General features: G+C 41.8%; 1 protein-coding gene across 2 annotated transcripts; it reads left to right on the top strand.

The window, feature by feature from the left end:
- mmp17b (matrix metallopeptidase 17b) lies at positions 1–13,425 on the top strand. 2 transcript variants are annotated; one of them, XM_085414765.1, is made up of 12 exons: positions 1–83; positions 3,706–3,900; positions 4,066–4,198; positions 4,276–4,438; positions 4,573–4,681; positions 4,759–4,936; positions 6,117–6,293; positions 8,802–8,904; positions 11,232–11,305; positions 11,415–11,564; positions 12,330–12,608; positions 12,728–13,425. In XM_085414765.1, the coding sequence occupies exons 2-12, from the start codon at positions 3,772–3,774 to the stop codon at positions 13,108–13,110; spliced, it is 1,878 nt and encodes a 625-aa protein (XP_085270891.1). In that variant the 5' UTR covers positions 1–83; positions 3,706–3,771; the 3' UTR covers positions 13,111–13,425. The 2 variants fall into 2 exon arrangements, with proteins under 2 accessions (XP_085270891.1, XP_085270899.1); XM_085414773.1 differs by having other exon boundaries at positions 4,297–4,438.
- Positions 13,426–21,270: the final 7,845 nt, after the last annotated feature.

Here is a 21,270-nt window from a genome sequence, read left to right on the forward strand (position 1 = left end):
AGGAGAGTAGAAAGGACCCATCTGTTCCCATTGTGGCAAATGAAGAGAGAGCAGGGAGAAGCAGAAGGCAGAGCAGCAGGAAGGTAAGTGTTAAAAGCACTTTTCTCATCTTTAACTTGCTGTGATTCAGCTTTCAGACTAAATTTGGAGTTAGTGTAACTTAATGTAATGAATGAATGTGCCGTGGTCAGTGGTGTGAGATGTTAGGTTTCATTGTCAGATGGTGACAATATTACATGTGCAGGGACTAATACACAGCCTGAATTACTGTACAGCTGTGCCAATACCGCTGCTCGAATTCCTCCAAACTCTGCTTTTCATTTAAAGCCTGACTTAACTAGTCAAACGCTGTGAAATGCAAAAATAAGTCAGCTTTGGGGTTAAGACAAAAATGTATGCACTTACATTTTAGAGCATGAACTTTACCTGATCAGCTGCTTTGATGCAACGTGATTTGCCACCAAAGCAGTTCCTCTAATGTTCATTCCAGCTTGTTTAATTCAGAATGTTCTTTCTGACAGTCGGCTCCTTCGACCTTCGCCCTCTACTCTTGTGGCTGCTTTAATCTCATTACTTTAAAGCTGCCTTGTCCTCCATTCATCCTCCCTCCTCCTTCTCTGCCCCAGTGCTCTAACTGAAATGGTACACCCTCTAACTTAATTAATGGAGGCATCTTCTGATTGACATGGGCACACACATATCTAGCAGTGTCCTATGGGGCAGGGCACAATGCCCTCCTCTCTGTATTTTATGGAAATTCTCGTCCATCTCGTGATTGAATCTGGTAGGTTTCTCCACCCTGTGGGAATATACAACGTTTCCCATCAGCTTCTTTGACTCACTGCTTTAACGCGTCCGTGCTATTGTGACATGGAGTGTCACAGTGTGCTTCCTGTTCTTCTGTGACAGTTTTTGCACTTTACTTTCTAGCAGTAGCAAAAGTAGCCACAGGACGTGCATCACCACACAGGGAAGGTTGGGAAGGGCCTGGTTGCATGAAGAGATTTGATTGGGTAATCTAGTGTCACCGATAAAAATGAATGGATGGGCTGCTGTCAGTGCTTGTAGGGCCAGTGCACAGCAGACCTTCAATCCAGTCTGTGGCCTGTGTAACTATATCGACCAAAAAATGATATTGACACATCAGCACACCAGGCATGCCAGATTACCAGTAACTCTTTAGTGGATCTGTTAGACTGGAGTGCAAATTGCACAGCATCCAGAGACGTGCCATGAATAACCTTCATGATGATTGAGCGCCATGGGCAGCAGTCATGCAGGCAGGTAGCAGCTGTCCTCTTTGGGAATATGATGATGGTGGTGGATGTGAAGCACACTGGGACAGGCATTATTCTCTTATATTTTATTACATTGCAGGTGCAAATGTAATGTACTCATCTTTGTATCCTTCTGAGACCCAGAAAAAGGTTTTAGTTGGTCTCATTAATGCAGCCTTGTTGCATCACCAGCCAGAGGACATTCTTTCTTTCTCACCCGAGACATAAAGATGACTCGTGACTTTGACTGACTGCCAGATGCTGAGTTATACACCGGGTCCTGGCTATAACTAGGACCCAAGATAATCCGAGTCATGTCACATATACAGATATGCTGAATGATGCTTTCAATTTTAAGAGACGAGCACCTCCCTCTGGTTTGTAGTTGATCTGTTTTCTCATTAAAAAGTCTTTCTACCCAATTTCAAAAGAGTTGAACTCTAATGAAAAATCCTTTAAAATCTCATTCACAAATCAGAGTTAGTAATTCCTCTGTCCACTACAAAGGACACTGAATAAAAGTTCTCTTTCAAAAGTGTTAACATTACTGCACATTTCTGAAATTCTACTAAATTGAAGATAACAATCTAATATTTGTCATGAACCGAGGTTCCGCGCACAAGCTGGACCCAGAAGCAGAACCAAAAGGGTCGAGGCGGCGGGTGCTGATCGTGATCCAAATCTCAGACGGGCAGGCGGACAGGCAGGTGGCTCACAACACGCCGAGTTGTGATCTGAGTACACAGGGCAGAGTAGTGTTAGTTCAGACGGATAAGTTTTCATAAGGGCTTTCCCGCAGGTGTGCGTTACCGTTGAGCGACGGCTACGGACTGGCGTGGAGCAGCAGGTAGGGCAGGATGAAATAGTCCACCTGGTGATCGCCTGGGATGGGATGCAGGTGTGGGGTTAGCAGCCACGCCCACGGGCGTGGGCATCCCATCAGCACCCCGGACGCCGGGCCGTGGACCATGACAATATTGAAGAAACAATTTGAGGGTTCATTAAAATATTCAATTCAATTCAATTTTATTTACATAGCGCCAAATCACAACAATAGTCACCTCAAGGTGCTTTATATTGTAGGTAGACCCCTATCCAGTTGTTCAGTGATGACGCGACGAATCCTACTTCCGGGTCTAAAGTAGTCTGCGTTTGATATAGCTTTTGTGTTGTTAATGTTTAATGTTATGTATTTTCTTCTATTTGATCTCAAGAAGCTCCTAAAACAGTCAGCGATCACTGTTGACCTCCCTCAGCTTTTATTACCACTAATCATTTATTTAAGCTCAGTTTTTAAAACCTTAGGATGTAACTACAGCCCAGCCCATGCAGCAGTATATGAATGACTAACCTCGTATTGTGGATGGATTATCTCAGTTGTTCTCCTGGCTGAAGTTTGGTCCTTTTACAGCATCCTGCCATGCGATTACATTTGTTCCTGACCACCGAGAACACTCACGTTAACTTTTATCGAGTGGAAATAAAGTTAGCTTGTTTATATTATGCTAACATAGCTGTGTCGCTAGCGGTCACATAGCACATCATTATATACCAGCTAGCCCAACTTCAGTAACCCTACAAACGTCACTGCTGTTTAGTTTTCTGTCTTCATTTATGCTGGAAGTGATAGCTGAGTTGTACGTTTGAATTTGTTTCCAAAACCCCGCAGTCAGGACATGCTATATTGTATTTAGATAGAAGCTAGCGAGCTAACTCCCTGCTAACTTCTAACTCCGTTAAATGTCATAAATTCCGTTTTCATGGATGCCTGGATGTTAAACTCAATTGTTACACCTGGTAGAGCAGAACGCTGATCATTTTATTAAAGATGAAAGACTTTAGACAGTTTTTCAACTCTCAGTAATGCCACAGTGATCGTTTGATATATGGACCTGCAGCGGAGTTTAGACCCAGACACGGCTAGTGACGTCAGACTGAACAACCGGATATCATATCACTTAATCTGAAATGTGGGACCTCCAGTGCCTTTTCATTTGGAAAAGAACTCTGTTATTACTCTACTAGCCCAATCCCCCAAAATGTGGCATCAATAAAAGCCCAGCGTGTCCCCTCGACACCACAGTAGGACTCAGATTGCATAGATTCTGGTTGATGTAGAGGTTCATGTCCTTCACAGAGGACACAAATGAATTGCGGCCTTTTAAGAGAATATAGTGTTTTTTCTATTTTAATAACTGCAAAGAATGCAAACTTCTGTGACTGCTGTGAGGCGACAGAACTAACCACTGCACCCGACCTTGTGTCCGTGTCAAGCCACCCTCTGTACCACTGTGCAAAATGTTAAAATATTTTTGTTTACTTTGGATAACTTAAGGAAAACTCTTTAAATGTCGGGCTTTAGGGTTTTTTGCTGCCCTGTCTGTATCATTGTCTTTAATGTTTTAAAATGCCTTTGCTTCATTTCCAGTGGATTTCCACACACTGAAAATACTGCTTTCCACTGAATATTCAGTTCCAAAAACATGTAATCAAGATGAAGATGTATATGACTTTCCTCTGCTTGAGCTGTGGATGGATGCAAACAACTTGTGCTGCTAGTGTGACTCTGTCACCATCCTCTGCACCAGTGACACCCACTCAAGATGAGAGCTCCAAACTTGTGGTAATAGAAACCATACAACTATTGATGGGAAATTAATAATATCTTTACCAACTCTCTCATATATTACATTGGTAGTGAGCTTTATATATAATATAGATACAGGACTGCAGGATAGAAATGGAAGAAGAACACCCTGTTAAAGAGATCATTTACCCCCTTTGTTAGGATTGGCTGATGAAGTATGGTTACCTCCCACCCTCAGACCCTTCCACCGGTCAGCTGCAGGCTTGGACAGGTGTCACCAGTGCTGTGAGGGCCATGCAAAGGTTTGCAGGCCTAAAAGACAGCGGAGTTGTAGGTGAGGAATACAGATGGTGTCTTAAAAAGATGTTTATGCTGCTTCTCAAATCTAGTGTTCTCTGTGTGATTGGATAGAGTCTGTTCTCTGGTGTCCAGATGAGGAGACAATGGCGGTGATGAACACGCCACGCTGCTCACTACCGGACCAGGAGGAATCATCCAACCAAGAGAAAATAAATATGAGGAGGCGGAGAAGATGGGCTGTCTCCATGTGGACGCGCAGGAACATCAACTGGAGGTGGGATAAAACTTGCGAGGAGACTGTGATCAGTTCGATGTAGTAGTTCACAATGGCTTCCTATTGTCAGTAAGCTGTGCTTGGTGAAGTATCTGCCACTTGGTGAGGTCTTTGCGTCTATTTTACCTCGTCAGGTTGCAATCATATCCCTCCTCTTCTCATCTGTCTCGGGAAACAATTCGCTCACTTATCTTCTACGCTTTAAGAGTGTGGGCCGAGCCAACGCCACTGGAGTTCCATGAGGTTTGTCAGATGCCACTTTTGACTAGAACTAGCCATTCTGTCACACAGTCGATGAGTTTCATTCATTCTGTTTCCAGGTGGGCAGTCCGGATGCAGCTGACCTGCGGGTAGACTTCTTCCATGGTTACCATGGTGATGACTACCCCTTTGATGGGGCAGGTGGAGCAGTAGGCCACGCTTTCTTCCCCTCAGACCCAGCCCGGGCAGGAGTAGTTCATTTGGATGCGGAGGAAGAGTGGGCATTCAGACAGCCAGGTAGAACAACACTTCAAAAACATAAAAGTCTAACCTTTTATGAGTCTTTTGTCTTGTGTCTTCACATGGTGTAGATTAATGCAGCTTGGTGACCAAGCTTGACAGTGCTAGGCAGTAACTCAGTTATGGTCCTTTCTTGCTCCAAAGTTGCCAAATGGCAGTGGACAAAACAATAACACTGAGTCCAAAACCAGTGAGCTTTGGACCACAATGCTACCTCCATACACTCTATGGCCATACTATCCGGTTGTTCAGTGATGACGCGACGAATCCTACTTCCGGGTCTAAAGTAGTCTGCGTTTAATATGGCTTTTGTGTTGTTAACATGTTTAATGTTTTGTATTTTCTTCTATTTAATCTCAAAAAGCTCCTAAAACAGTCAGTGATCACTGTTGACCTCCCTCGGCTTTTATTACCGCTAATCATTTATTTAAGCTCAGTTTTTAAAACCTTAGGATGTAACTACAGCCCAGCCCATGCAGCATGATATAAGTGACTAACCTCGTATTGTGGATGGATTATCTCAGTTGTTCTCCTGGCTGAAGTTTGGTCCTTTTACAGCATCCTGCCATGCGATTACATTTGTTCCTGACCACCGAGAACACTCACGCTAACTTTTATTGAGTGGAAAAAAAGTTAGCTTGTTTATATTATGCTAACATAGCTGTGTCGCTAGCGGTCACGTAGCACATCATTACCAGCTAGCCCAACTTCAGTAACCCTACAAACGTCACTGCTGTTTAGTTTTCTGTCTTCATTTATGTTGGAAGTGATAACAGAGCTGTACGTTTTAATTTGTTTCCAAAACCCCGCAGTCAGGACATGCTATATTGTATTTAGATAGAAGCTAGCGAGCTAACTCCGTGCTAACTTCTAACTCCGTTAAATGTCATAAATTCCGTTTTCATGGATGCCTGGATGTTAAACTCAGTTGTTACACCTAGTAGAGCAGAATGCTGATCATTTTATTGAAGATGAAAGACTTTAGACAGTTTTTCAACTCTCAGTAATGCCACAGTGATCGTTTGATATATGGACCTGCATCGGAGTTTAGGTCCAGACTCGGCTAGTGACGTCAGACTGAACAACCGGATACCAGTAAACCATGACTTGTTTCTCTTCTTCTTCTAATCAGGTCATCATTTTGTTTTCTGTTCCTCCTCTTCTGTTTCCTTCCCAGTCTCTGAGGGTACCGACCTGTTCACAGTGCTGGTTCATGAGTTTGGCCACGCACTGGGCCTTCCTCATTCCTCATCCCGTCACTCAGTCATGAGGCCATACTACCTGGGTCCTGTCGGAGACCCTCTCCACTACCGCCTGGGACCCCAAGACCTGGAGCACATCACTCAGCTCTATGGTGAAGCTTCTCACACCATGATTTAATCATTAATATTGATTATAGTTGATGTGTGAGGATGTGTAAACTAGACTGAATGTAAAATTTCAGTATTAGCACACATAGGATAATATAAAGTTTGATGTAAAAGGATAAACACTGAAGTGCAGTTTAAAGGATGGATGAGGACAGCTGTGAAATAGCTCCCTGGTCTGACCTCTGGTGTGTTTATTGAGGAAGGACAGAATTCGTTTCTTCACAGCTTTAGCCTCCACATTCAGCGAAGACTCTCATGAAAGCCTCATACTGTAAAATATAAAAACGAGGAAATGTCTGACTGCGCTGTTGCTCAGAAACCATTCTTAACTTTTTTCAGTTCATTTTGCTTTTGCATAATGTCATGAATGCTTGACAGGCAAACCGCTGTGTCTGTGGATATTCAAGCTTCTGCCCACATGTTCCAAAAAATACATCCTTCCACTCAGTGTCGTTCCAGGTTCATTAACTATATTTGCATCTCGGGTTTAACAATTTGTCATTGTGAAAATTTACTAACCACAATCCATTTTTTAATGTTTGGTACTTAAACTAATGAACATGTAAAATATATTATTCATTGGCACAACATTTTATACTAAGGTCTGTGGCTCCTAGAAGTTAAACTTGAATATCTTTGCCACAGATATGATATGGAATTGTATCTGTGGTTTTAAGTGAAATGCAAAACTATCGTCTGACAAGTAGTTTATAAATGAATAATTTCACAATATGAAGCACGCTGGAGAGGAAACAAGCCTTTCTGTAAAATACTTGGTTACCAAATACTGTGGCAATAGTTTGGGACATTGAACTGTGTTGTACTAACCTTCTAAAATGAAGCTAAATGAGTAATCATCACAGTAGGCTGGGCTTAACCAAGCATGTGTGACACACTGGAAGTGACAGTAGCTCTGGCTGTGTCCCACCAACCTGCAGTTGTCAAGGGCGAGAATGCGGTGGACTCAAGAGCAGACTCAATTTGCTTAGAACTGTGTATAATTTATTGAAAAGAACAAAACGTGAACGGAACTGGGTTTAACAGAAACCATACGCAGAAACTAAAGGAAATCCGTGGGCGGAGAAACCGGCGTAGAGCACGGGGAAACTTCTAACGGGAACTTCTGTAAACACAGGAGAGAGATGTTACTGAATGGGAAAAAACGAGTAAGGGACAGAGGTACGGAGTGCCAGTGGATAGTCTTGGGCTTACTTGGAGACCCTAGTTATTAGGCGGGGAAAAGGCTGCCATGGGTGTATTCCAGAGAGGGTCAAGAGTGGAGAGTCCGGTCCAGATTCCGAGGAGGTGGAGAATACGGACTGAAGGGCAGGCTGAGGAGAAGTGGAGTATATAATCCTCGGGTTCCGAGCAGACGGGAGAACAGGATGGAGACCAAAACAGCACTACTGGTGAGTGCGATGGGTGGAGAATCACAGATGGTAGCAGGACGAACTGGCGAGGAGTGGCAGGCCGTGCTGGCTTAAAAACCCTCTAGGTGGAGCCCCGGAGATTGACAACAGGTGATGAGCTGGCCAACTCCACTCCCAGGGACAAATGACAGGAACCTGGACCACGCCCAACCAGACACTCCCACAGCATATGACAGCAGTGGTTCTTAGACTGTCAGGTGGGCCCCTTTAGTGGTGCATGGAGCCAACCGCAGAAGGAGCATTTAAGAACCAGTCAGTATAACCCAAAATGGATCACCGTGAACTCAGCAGGGAAGTGTCTGCAGAGGTCAGGAATGACGTTTTCCTATGGACCCATATAGTGCTGCAAGACTTTTTATATCTATCACTGGCTGCTGCCCTTTAGATAGAAGCAGATTTGAGGCATTTCTGCATTGGCTAAATTTTTCCATTGAGAATCTACGTTTATGTCCAGTTAAATGGGGTTTAAGTCTGGAGACTGTGCTGGCCATCACCATCTTGTGATGTCTTCGGTAGTCAAAACATGACATCACTGTTTTGTACATTTTAGCACAATTTAATCCCCACATTTGTGAAAGAAAAGAAAAACACTTTTTTGAAAAGTCTGTAACAAAACCATCAAATCTGATAAAGGTTATTTAAATGCTGCCAAAGAAGAATGGATTGGAATAATAAAAATACGTATCCTAGCCTTAATTACTGGTTTATTAATAATGAATGATGCTCATAGTGAGTAAAAAGTAAACTGACTGCATTTTTTGGACAGAGATTCACTTTTAATGTGTTTGTATAATATAATACAGATACATGAAAAACACTCCAAAAACAGAATAAATTGTTACAAATAAAAATCTTTACTGCAGACACTAATTTTACTAATTTAATAATAATAATTTTGTGTTGTAAGATTTATGGGTTTGTCTTATCCTGAAATCTTACTGATGGCTCTCTTCCTGCAGCTCGAAGTTTCTCTTCACAGCTTCTCTTCTCCACAGGGGCGGAGGGGGAATTTAGGTTTTTTTTAAAGCTTTTCCATTTAAATTGTTGTGATTTTTGATTTAGGCCAAATGAACAAGCTGCTGTCTACGGAGGCTCCTCGTATCACCACAGAGTTGCACCACAGAGGCCATCATCATCATCGTCGTCAGCATCATCATAGGCATGGGTATGACTTACTGAGAGATTTTTCTGTTAATAACAATCATATTAATATTATCATTATTAATAATAATACATTTAAGAATAAATAAAATCATGACTATAAAAAAAAAAAAAGCAGAGGATTCATGTGACAGGATGAGTAATTAAACCCATTTAAAGGAGTGTGTTTTGAGACGGGATGTGAAGATGGAGAGAGTCAGAGTTCTGAATGTCTGGCGAGATGGAATTCCAGAGGCGAGGAGCAGAGCAGCAGAAGGTCTAGATCCCATAAAAGCCAAACGGGGGAAGGGACGTTCACACGGACAGAAGGAGACAAAAACTCTTTGTCATAAATATGCTAGATGGCTACAAGAATTCTTACTGTGTGCCTCTTTTCTTCCATATTTTTGCAAAATCATCTAATATCAGTATTAAGATTTTAAATTTAATTTCAGCCACCAAAGATATTTACATAAACAAGCTAGATAAACAATAGATAGATTTTGTAAACAGGAAAATGTTTACAGTGCTAAGTTAACAGCTAATGCTAGCAAGTTCCGCCTGAAACAGCTACAACAGACAGACATTCGTTACCATCTGAGGACAGCGGCGAGTCTAGGATCAGAGCTTTGGGGGTGCTGAGCACCCAGAGAGCTGCCCAGCCAGGCAAGATAAATCATAAGATTCTTAAATTCATCAAGTCACTCTGTGCCTGGGTCCTCGTCTCAAAACATGACGTCACTGTTTTGTACATTTTAGCACAATTTAATCCCACATTTGTGAAAGAAAAGCAAAACACTTTTTTGCAAAGTCTGTAACAAAACCATCAAATCTGATAAAGGTTATTTAAATGCTGCCAAAGAAGAATGGATTGGAATAATAAAAATACGTATCCTAGCCTTAATTACTGGTTTATTAATAATGAATGATGCTCATAGTGAGTAAAAAGTAAACTGAGTGCATTTTTTGGACAGAGATTCACTTTTAATGCGTTTGTATAATATAATACAGATACATGAAAGACACTCCCAAAACAGAATAAATTGTTACAAATAAAAATCTTTACTGCAGACACTAATTTTACTAATTTAATAATAATAATTTTGTGTTGTAAGATTTATGACTTTCATGCTTTCATAGTGGTCCTTAGGAGAGCTTGACATTTTTATCAGGTGGTCCACACTGTAAAAAGTGTGAGAAACACTGATAAGTGTGTGTGTGCTTTTGGGAAACATTTAAAGCTGCTGTACAGAATCTTTGAAACAAGCTTAAAACATTTGTAGAAACAGAGCATCTGCTTCTCTTTACAGCTCCTCACTCCACCAGGGCTGTTTGGCTCTTTCTGATAGTGAGCAAATGTGATGCACGTACATGCGGCAGTCATACAGACAACTGGACGGTCCAAAGGTTGGCCTCCCTATTACTGGCTGAGGTTTTAGTAGAGTTGTGGCTGAACCACATAAAAATATATCATTAATTTTAATCTCCCCGATCAATGATAATGTTATGTTGGAATGTTGTTAAAGAGGCTCAGAAATGTTTCAAACCAGTTTGTTTAGCAGATTCTGTACAGCAGCTTTAATATAGGGAGGACACAACTTCCAGACTGTGAGTAAAATCAGGTTTTTTCCTCTTTGTCAGTTTAACAGTTGCTGTTGTGCCTGTCACTGCTCCCTGTCTGTTTGCTTACCTGGTTCTTCCTGACCTTGTTCTTTCTCCTCACGTTCCCTCTTTCCTCTCTCCCTCTTTGGACTGACAATCATACACAAATATATTGTATTCAATTAGATGATAAATTACATTAATATGAAAAAAATACTATTAAGATCACTAACAAAAAGTCCTCTCAGTGTACTTTCAACCAAAAGGTAAATAACCAAACCACACAAACATCTAATAAAAGATAAATATTGAAACACTGATCCAACATTATTCTTGATTGACGGATCATTTGATTTTACACTTTTACCTGAATGTGGCTCCTTTTAAAAAAAATAATAAAAAAAACTTCCTTATATCCATTATGAACCTGGCTGTCTGTCTGTACAAAAAATGGTAAATGGCCTGTATTTGTATAGCACTTTACTGGATGTGTAAAGCGCTTTAGTATAGCGCTTTACACATCCAGTCATCCACACATCCACACACTGGTGATGGCAGCTACATTGTAGCCACAGCCACCCTGGGGCGCACTGACATGTCAGTTGATTCATGGGGCGATTTTAGCCCATTTTTGGGCTAAATTCGCCCCTGTCTCAGGACAAAGAGTATGGCTGTGCTGTCTACTACTGTTAACCAAATGAAACCCCGACATTCCTTTAACAAGTATCCCTGTGTGCTTCTGCCCTTCAGCCCCTCCATAGATCACTGTAACACCAGTTTTGATGCTGTGGCAAAGATTCGAGGAGAAACTTTCTTCTTCAAAGGTCTGAAAACAGATTTTTATAAATGTAGTTTATGTAGTTTAACTATGGAAGATGTATCTATAGTAACAGGATACCACAATTCATTATTTTCATTGGGTCATCGCTTCAGGTCCGATGATGTGGAGGGTCAATGGCGGAGGCTTGGTGTCGGGGCGCGGTTCTTCAGTGAGGAGGTTGTGGAGGGGTCTACCCCCTGACCTGCTTCATCTTCAAGCTGTGCTGGAGAGGCGCTCCGATCATGCGATCATCTTTATCAGTGGTGCAGTACAGTAACCTACTTGTGAGAGGGGTAAAACGGTGTAAAGGCCACAACAGTCAGTGCAGATTACGCACCATAACTGGCTATTAAAATCGTTACTGAAACTGTTTAAAAAATCTAAGAAGATTCCTTATTTCTTTATTTCTGTAACAATTGATTGACGTGAGTTTTTTTTTAGCTCATATCTCTTCTAGCCTTTACATTTTGCACACTGAAGTACACTGAATGTGTTCTTCAAAATTGTCTTTTTCATAGAATTTGCCTATAGCCATTCCTGAATTACTTTTCAAGCAAGCAGTGATACGTTTGAGAGATAGTGATGTCTTCAGAAAGCAGAACTTGTTGAGATTTATGAGATTATTACTTACTTCCTGCTACTTTCAGAAGACCTACATGCACCTGTCCTATAGCTTCTTTGAACATCTCCTACAGTTTGGCTGTAGATTACATTCTCTATAACCAAAATACTTTTAGCATAGTTAAGGACTAAATTCTCCAGCATCAAAACTGATGTGTCCAATTATTAAACTTTATCTGGCCTTGGATGTGGCTTCAGGTTTTTAAACCTTTCCTTCTTATTTCTTTGGCAACAGACATCCACTGCCTAGAACATGCATGCAATGATAAAGTGAGAGTGTAAATACAAAATAATACATCAAAGCAGTCACAGTGGACAAGCTTAAACCTTTTTGAAACAATCGATGGTGTTTCACTGCGAATCATCGAACTGGCTTACTAACCTTTTCATGTGACGTCTCGCTGCAGGTCACCAGTTCTGGCTCTTCAAGGACCTGTCTCTGCAAGAAGGTTACCCTCAGCCCCTGTCTGCTCTCAGGACGGGCGTCAGCTTAGATTTAGCAGACACTGATAACGACGATGATGACGAGCAGGCAGCAGGAGCATTAGAGAGATGGGGCCTGGTCTGGGACCCGGAGGAGGGGGCTGTGTGGGGAAAAATTGGAGATGCCAAACAAGAGAATCAAGGAGACACCTGGACACAACTGCTCAAAGAGGGTGTGAATGGAATCACTACAGACACTAATGGTGAGGATCTGATTCATGTGTGAGATCTTTCTATTAAAGGATCAAATAAACGGACAAAGTTGACTTAATTTAACTAGAACCAGACTAAATTCAGTGAAGTTTCTTTTATTTCTCTCCAGGCTCTGTCTATCTCTTTAAAGGAGAGTCCTACTGGAAGTTCATGTTTCCAGGTTCATCACTGCATGATGGATACCCACGATCCTCTGCTGCAGACTGGCTGGGCTGCACTGACTCATCCTCACCTGGGATGCAGGACCTCTCCTTTTCACTGTCATCACCTGGAGGAAGAGAGGAGCTCAGGGAGAGTTGGAGATATCGGGGAGAGGAGGAAGAACTGATAAAAAGAAAGCGGGTCAGAGACGGAACTAAACACAAAGAGGTGCTGGACAGAGGTTCACACATCTGGACAAAATGCACATGCCGAAACGGAGCCCTGGGGGGCAGGACAACATTTTTGATAGCTGCCTTGCTGCAGGTTACATGGGCACTGTTAGCTGTTTAAAGGTGCACAATGAAAGAAAAAACTGAGGTTTTATTAGACTAAACAGAGTGTGTGTACAACCTTTCCACAAGCACTCGCATCCTCGCCCTGTACTCCTGTCTGAGTGTGAGATTAGAAAAGTGCTGCTGGTTTCAGGTAGCAGCGGTGCTAATTACGAGTGCTATTTTAATTAGGAGGCATATTTATTTACCTGTCCACCAGTCATCCGGTCATATTGTGAGTTATGACCAGAAAACTGGTTCCATCTGTGAAGGACTGAAGTTGCCAAAATCAATTATTAACAAAAACAACAATAATAAATAATAATAATAATCACGCAGACATTAACTGACTGATAATTTGACATGCTTGTATTTACAGATATCAGTGTTTTAAATGTATGTATGGATCTCTGTATTACTTTTACATTCGTACTTTACAGCAATACTAATCTATCCCAGGCATCACAGACACCACACTAGAAAATGAAAGTGGTTTGGGGAAGTTAAAATTAAAGAGATCATTTTTAATATCATTTTGATAATATTTTAATTTCAGTTTGACCAGTTTCACCCCAAACCCACCGTAGCTTTTAAACTAAGTTTCTCTTTATACAGACAAAAAGTGGAGTAGTGGCTTTATTAAGTGGTTTTATTATTTCACCTTCCTGGTTAATTTCTCTTATTGCCGTCCCATAGGTGACAGTCTGCAAGCACACACTGTTTAAAAATAAGGATAAAAATCTATGAAGAAGGAGAATAAATGACATTATTATTATTTTTTATCAAAGCCTAAGTTTACTGCAGTTGAACACAACCTCCAACAGGGCAGTCAGTGATGGAGGTAGCCTTTAGCATGCAGCAGATTTGAGCAGTGTAAATGTACACCAACCAATTTGCACTTTTAATAACTCAAAGGGCAGCTGACCCTGACTCAGGTGACATCACTTAAGGACAGCTATCAAACTTAAAAACATTATCCTGCCACATGTTTCAGGTTCAAGGGTCTTTATTCGTCACATGCATAGTTATAACACACAATCAAATGTAACCTGACACGCTCCTTGACTTGAGCAAAAGGGGGGGGACATTATATAATATAACATATACATTAGGTGGATGTGCAGTAGTAGCATGTATGCAGCAAGCAGGTAAAGTCTGTACATTAAGTGAATTAAATAAGAACGGACAATCGCTTCTGAACACATAACAACACACGAGAGAAATAGTTTGAGCTCTATTTTCTGACCATTTATTTTTACCCATTTTCCATTCATCTTAACAGCATTTACATAAACTATGCATTTTAATGGTGCACGTGTGATGTACTCTCTTAGAAAAAGCATTTCTTACTGCGTCTTCCCTCCTCTGTCTTTTGTTGTTAGAGGTTGTTGTTCTGGCCTGCTGCTGGTATTTCACATGCTTTTTACTTAGTTCGATGTGCTTATGAGCCCTTCTGTTATTTAAAGACTGCCTGCTTGTTCTGAACTCTGATTTTGATCATGATATTCCTGTAAATAGGGTTTGAAATGAAGTAACTGAAATATGTCAACTTTTGTCAAAGCATTCTGCAGCTGCTGCTTCAACTCCATAATCCACAACAAATGGGGAATATAGTAGAAAAAAATGATCAGTAACTCTAAATGTGTTTTATATTTGAGATTCCTGAAAGGAGCCACGCTTTGCTTTGTTGACAGTGCAAACCCTTGCACTTTTCTCACTGAGCTTCATGACGTTGTCACCTGAAATGGTTTCACCCCACAGGTTTGCCTTGTCAGGGTTCATCTCTGGAATTTCTTGCCTTCTTCATGGGATTTGGGATCATCAGTGCAGAAGTCAGGTTGGTACACAGCTGGCAGCCCTATTTAACAACTGTTAGAATTCATATTATGGCAAGAACCAATCAGGTTTCTTGTGAATGCTTCCAGTGACAATAGCCATCTGCAGCCACAAGATGGCAGGTATGCAAAGGATAGATACAAACAGACAAGGAGCTTTATGATGCTGAAATGAAAGGTGAGACATCATTTTTACTGTAGTACATTTTAGTTTATGACTATTTTTAGATTTGATTAGGCAGTCAGTCCTTGCCTTCCTTGTCTTAACAGAGCGCCGCTGTATCGTAGGACTGGTTAGAGTCTGATGTTGTACCTGGTATCTGCAGGACCCACTCTTCCAGTTTGTGGGTTACAGCTTCTTTACCACTGGGACTGCTGTTTCCCATGGTACTTCTCTATTTTCTCATGAACATTTTTCCTGATGTTGGTGCCGTAATGCTTGAATGGGTTGGAAGATTATGGCATCGAGTTAAAAGGGGTTTCAGGTTACATCGTAAGCTACTACATAGAGGTCTAAATCAAGCATTCCAGTGTCTATGGATGTCTATGGATGTCTATGGATGTCTATGGATGGGGCATTTGAGAACATAAAATACCTTTCCAAAGAAACACACCCCTGCTGGGATAATAAGATGGACAAAGGAGGAGATAGAAGCCACCAACATCAAGACCAGGAAGCTCCTGACCATGCATGGAGGGTTTCACCCTAAGTCCAGCACCCTGAGGCTGTACGCTAAGCAGAAATCCTTCCAGTGGCTGGACAAAGCTGGACTGAAAGACAGCACAGTGGCACTAATCATGGCAGCACAGGAACAAGCTCTGAGCACAAGATCCATAGAGGCTGGGGTCAGACCCCACACTGTAAAATCTAATTAGTTCCCAGAACTCAAAAAAATTGGGGAAACTCGTTGACTCAAAGAAATTGAGTAAAGCTTAGCTAAAAATGACTAAATTAGGACAACTTATTTATTTTGAGTACTCTGTACAAGCTCATTTGTTCCCAGAACTCAAAAAAATTGGATCAAGTTTACGTAAGATGACCAAGTTAGGGCAACTTACTCATTTTGAGTACACTGTACAGCCTTGTTAGTTCCCAGAACTCAAAAAAATTAAGGAAACTCGTTGCCTCAAAAAAGTAAAGCTTACTTAAGATGACTGTTAGGACGACTTATACAGTGCAAGTCTGCAGTATTAAGAATAACTTGATATTTCTGACTGTACAATACTAATTGTTTACTTACTGACAAACATTTCAAGTTCAACTAAATGAAATATGATCAGAACCTGCCTCCCCCCCCTACTCTGGACCCACACCAATTCACATACCGGACACTGAGGAGGCCATAGCCATCGCACTCCACACAGCACCGAGCCACCTGGAACAACAGGGGAACTATGTCAGAATGCTCTTCATCGACTTCAGCTCTGCCTTTAACACAATAATTCCAGACATTTTGATCACCAAGTCAGCCAGCCTGGGGCTCCCGCCATCCACCTGCTCTTGGATAAAGGACTTCCTGGTCAACAGACCCCAGCGGGTGAAACTGGGTCCTCACCTCTCTTCCCCTCGCACTCTCAGCACCAGCTCCCCCCAGGGCTGTGTACTAAGCCCACTACTCTACTCCCTCTACACATATGACTGCAGTCCCGCCCACCCAGAGAACATCATTGTCAAATTTGCTGATGACACAACAGTGATGGGGCTGATCACAGGAGGAAATGAGGCGGCTTACAGAGATGAGGTCCTGAGACTGGGAGAATGGTGTGCATCAAACAACCTGGCACTTAACATCACCAAGACCAAGGAACTCATCCTGGACTTCAGGCAGAACAGAACTACCCCTGCCCGCCTGCACATCAACAGAGAATGTGTAGAGCGAGTGGAGTCCTTCAAATTCCTTGGCTTCCACATCTCTGCAGACCTCTCCTGGTTAGCTAACACCACGGCCCTAGTCAAGAAAGCCCAGCAGCGGCTACAGTTCCTAAGGGTGCTCAGGAAGGAGCAACTAAACACCCTGCTGCTGGTGACCTTCTACAGATCCACCATCAAGAGCCTGCTGACCTGTGCAGTGACAGTGTGGCACGCCAGCTGCAGAGGGTGGTAAACACAGCACAAAAATCATCGGCTGCCCATGTGTGGGCGATCGTGGCTCAAGAGTTGGGAGTTCGCCTTGTAATCGGAAGGTTGCCGGTTCGAGCCCCGGCTCCGACAGTCTCGGTCGTTGTGTCCTTGGGCAAGACACTTCACCCGTTGCCTACTGGTGGTGGTCAGAGGGCCCGGTGGCGCCAGTGTCCGGCAGCCTCGCCTCTGTCAGTGCGCCCCGCTGTGGCTACAATGTAGCTGCCATCACCAGTGTGTGAATGTGTGTGTGAATGGGTGGATGACTGGATGTGTAAAGCGCTTTGGGGTCCTTAGGACCAAGTAAAGCGCTATACAAATACAGGCCATTTACCATTTGTCTGCTGTCTACAACTCCCGTTGTCTTAGTAGGTCCAGAAAGATTTTAAAGGACACTACCCACCCCGGCTGCCATCTTTTCAACCTCATGCCCTCTGGCAGGCGCTATAGATCCATAAGGGCCAGAACAAACAGACTCAGGGACAGCTTCTTCCCCAAAGCCATCACCGTACTCACCTCAAACTTGTACAAAAAGCAATCTGCACTGAAATATCATCAACTCTCTGCCGGTCTGTCTCTGTCAGTACTGTACTGTGTATTTATATTTATAGTAAGTGTATATTTAAATTATTGTATAGTCTTTATAATGTGCTATAAGCACGTGTGCACTTTTATAGAGCCGTTTCTAATTTCGTTATACTATGTATAATGACAAAGGCTTTCAACTTTCAACTTAATCGGAGCACTAGGTGCGGTGACTCCCAAGCTAGGCGAGTGGCTCCAGCAGATCCCAGGAACAACATCAGAGATCTCTGTCCAGAAGAGCGCAGTCCTGGGAACAGCTAAGATACTGCAGGACCCTCAAACTCCCAGGCCTCTGGTAGAGGACCCAAATCACCTGCAGGTGCGAGAGGGGAAAAACTTTCTTTTTTGTTCTTTTTATAGATTTTCAGTTGGATTCAGGTCAGGCGATTGGCTGGGCCATTCGCGCAACTTTATTTTTTATTCCTCTGAAACCATTTAAGAGTTTTCTTGGCTGGTCTTGGGTCATAATCTTCCTGAAACGTCTTTGTTTCATCTTCATCATGAAGATGGCAGCAGATTTTATTCCCTTCAATTATATGAAGTGTGCCTTTGCCATGTGCTTCAAGATGCTGTTGAAGACTCTACAGAGTCTTGGGTGGTGAGCATACATACACAGGGAAATCTAATTTGTCCACAGAACTGGGGGGGAAATTATGCAAAAAGTAAAGTTTAAAAAATGAACTTAAAATAACTAAGTTAGCACAACATTGTGAGTAAACAGTACTGAGAATAACTTGATTCTTCTGAGTGAGCAAAACTAAATGTTTGCCGTCTTGACGCATGCTCAATCATCCAAGTAACTCTCCAGAAGTTGATTCTGTTCACACACACACACACACACACACACACACACACACACACACACACACACACACACACACACACACACACACACACACACACACACACACACATCTATCTATAGATATATCTACATATCTATAGATAGATAGATAGATAGATAGATAGATAGATAGAAAATTAAATGTATATATTAATGAATATATATTCATTTGTAGTCTCAGCCCTGTGACATCCCACACTGGAACTCCCCCAGCTGGATAAGCTACACACTGAAAAGGGGAATCTTAAGATTCTATCTCATCAACGGTCTTTACTGCAAGTTCAGCTGTGAGGCTTTCCCATTACACTCATAGAAAGAGCAGCAATAAGATAAGCTGCATTGCTTCTCATTCAACTCAACAAGAGTAGTTTCTGATGAGATTGTGGAAAATTATGTGCATGTAAACCTGGAACATACTTTAACTCAGTGACGTCACTAAAATCAAAGCGTTTCATTAGGAACACATCGCAGCCCTCAGATGTTTGAGTTCAGTTATTAATGAATGTACAACTACCGAGAGACACAAAGAAGGCAGTAAAAAAAGCTAAAACCTCAAAAAGTGCAAACATTTTGAGGAACATTGTTCTTGTGAAAAGAATTCACTGAATTGTGGATTGTTCAGAGAAACATTGTGATTTTTCACTTTCACAAACAGACTGGTGGAAAACTTTGTGCTTCTGCATTCAAACCAAACAAGATAAGACAACCCAGCGGCTCTTCTCTCTCCCTATCACCACCATCACGTTGGTCAGGCCACACAGAGCCCTTTCCACCAATAAATTAGTCAACATTTCAGAACTGAGAAATAAAGACCTTTCTCACTTTTCAAATTGACTGACAGGTTTTTCTGCGATGTTCCATGGAAGCTCAAATCTTGGAACAAGTCAGGCCTCCAGAGAAACAAAAAAGAAATGGAGAGAAGATTAAAATTCAGCAAAGGAAATAGGTTAGTTATCATGAATCTACTCTATACTGCCAGAATGAATGATGACATGTAATGAGGTGTCATTTAAACCACAACTTCTGAGCAAATGAAAGAAACAAAAAAAACAACCTTATCCAAAACTCTTCAAACGTTTAAGCAGGTGAGTCAAACTATTACTAAGGGCCACTGTGGAAACCTGTCACATCAAGGGTCACTCACATATCATTTACTGACATGCTTTAATACCTCAAAAACTAAAATCAAATACAAATACCTTAGATGTTATATATGCATTCATAAATCTGGAAGCTGGACAGGCTCCAATGGATGGATGTTAAAGCAAAATAATTATTAAAGTGTGACAACAGATGTACTTTGAGGAATGACGAGCCAAAAGGCTTAACTTGTGATTGTTGTTTATTAAGTCATTAGATGATTAAATATGAGCATGTACGTGGATCTCTTGTGTTCAGAAGCCAGGCACAGCTGCAGCCAACTTCCCTGAAGAGAGTAACCTCTCCCAGTAGTTCACAGAGTTTTATATGAGAATGTGCATCCGTCTAAGCAGTTGGTGGTGACTGATATCAGGCGCCAGTTATCGTGTCTCCAACTGCCATAGGAGACAATTCTAACCACGTATCCTTGGCTGGTGACTTTGCTTCCACAAGTCTCCATCTTCCAGTCCTTACCAACGATTATCACCAGTTGCTAATAAGTCCAGGGACTTTGCAGATATCTCCCTGCCAGCCAACCCAGCACATGTCGTACAATGCTGTTTTTGCATCATTATAAAACCATGCTGGATCAGTTCTGCAGTTGTGTCATTTCAAGTTAAGTTTTTCCTAACAATGTTTTCTAAAGCCAAGGACCCTCAGAAAGAGCTGAGGCAGGGAGAACAGGGCATGATTAGAGCCTGAGTACACAGAGTTTGCTTAACATCATTCACAGTAATTTGTACAATTTAAATAAATAATAAAAGTTTACTTTAATCTCAGAGGCTCATCATGAAGACATGAGATTGATGCTATCTATCGTTACAGGTAACAGCTTCATGGAAACGTGCTACTCAAGTTGTTCTATGAGCTGAAAGCAGGAAGTGTGCAGTCTGGCTCTGGCAGCTCAGTAATGATGGGAGCACCTCTGACCTGAGAATCACAAGAAGCTTTCTTTCATTCACCTGATGGTTCCCAGGAACTTAATTTTGATATGTAAGCATTGTGAGTATACGTGGATATGCACTTTGTTGACTCTTTTGACGTCAGCCAAATAAGCAAGATGCAGGAGTTGGGGGAAATAGAGGAGGAGAGGGGAACGCACAGACATCCCAGAGGCCTGTGGGGGAAGATTTGGACAAGGAGTTTCTCACTTTCTCTGACAGTGACAGCAGTCTGAGGAGTGAGTTCATAAAGTAGAGATGACAAAGACAGGACGTAGAAATTGACATGTGAAAAACAGATGGGGTCTTTTCTGCTACGGAGCTACAGATGGTTGAATTATTTCATTCATTCACTGAACAACGTGCACATTTTAATTGTTACACCTCTCCCCTTTGAAATAAAAACAGAAATCACTGCACACATAATTTGATGTACAATATAATTTAACTTAACCGCTTCAAAACAGTCAGATACATGCAGTTTAACATTTGTTTAAAAGCAACAGTAGGCCCACTACTGCAGGCATGGAGAAATTTCATAAGGAAATGTGTTGTGTCTCATTATAGCAGACATTATTATCACACAGAGAGATATTAGAGATAGAGCTATTAGTAAAGGTAAACACAGGAAATAAAGCAAACATTTAAGTGTTTTGTTTGTTTTTTCAGATATGACGCTGTCACGCTGGGTGAGCCATGTCTCAAACTGTGCAGT

The sequence above is a fragment of the Rhamphochromis longiceps genome, linkage group LG2 (genome assembly GCF_057381845.1).
Source record: "Rhamphochromis longiceps isolate RC_006_pf linkage group LG2, R_longiceps_female_GT1.1, whole genome shotgun sequence".
In the NCBI taxonomy this organism is placed as follows: Eukaryota; Metazoa; Chordata; class Actinopteri; order Cichliformes; family Cichlidae; genus Rhamphochromis; species Rhamphochromis longiceps.

Coding starts and splice junctions, on each gene's coding strand:
- mmp17b (XM_085414765.1), top strand. CDS start 3,772: ATGAAGATGTATATGACTTTCCTCTGCTTGAGCTGTGGATGGATGCAA. Junction 11,565..12,329: donor TGCGATCATCTTTATCAGTG/GTGCAGTACAGT, acceptor GTCTCGCTGCAG/GTCACCAGTTCTGGCTCTTC. Junction 12,609..12,727: donor AATCACTACAGACACTAATG/GTGAGGATCTGA, acceptor ATTTCTCTCCAG/GCTCTGTCTATCTCTTTAAA.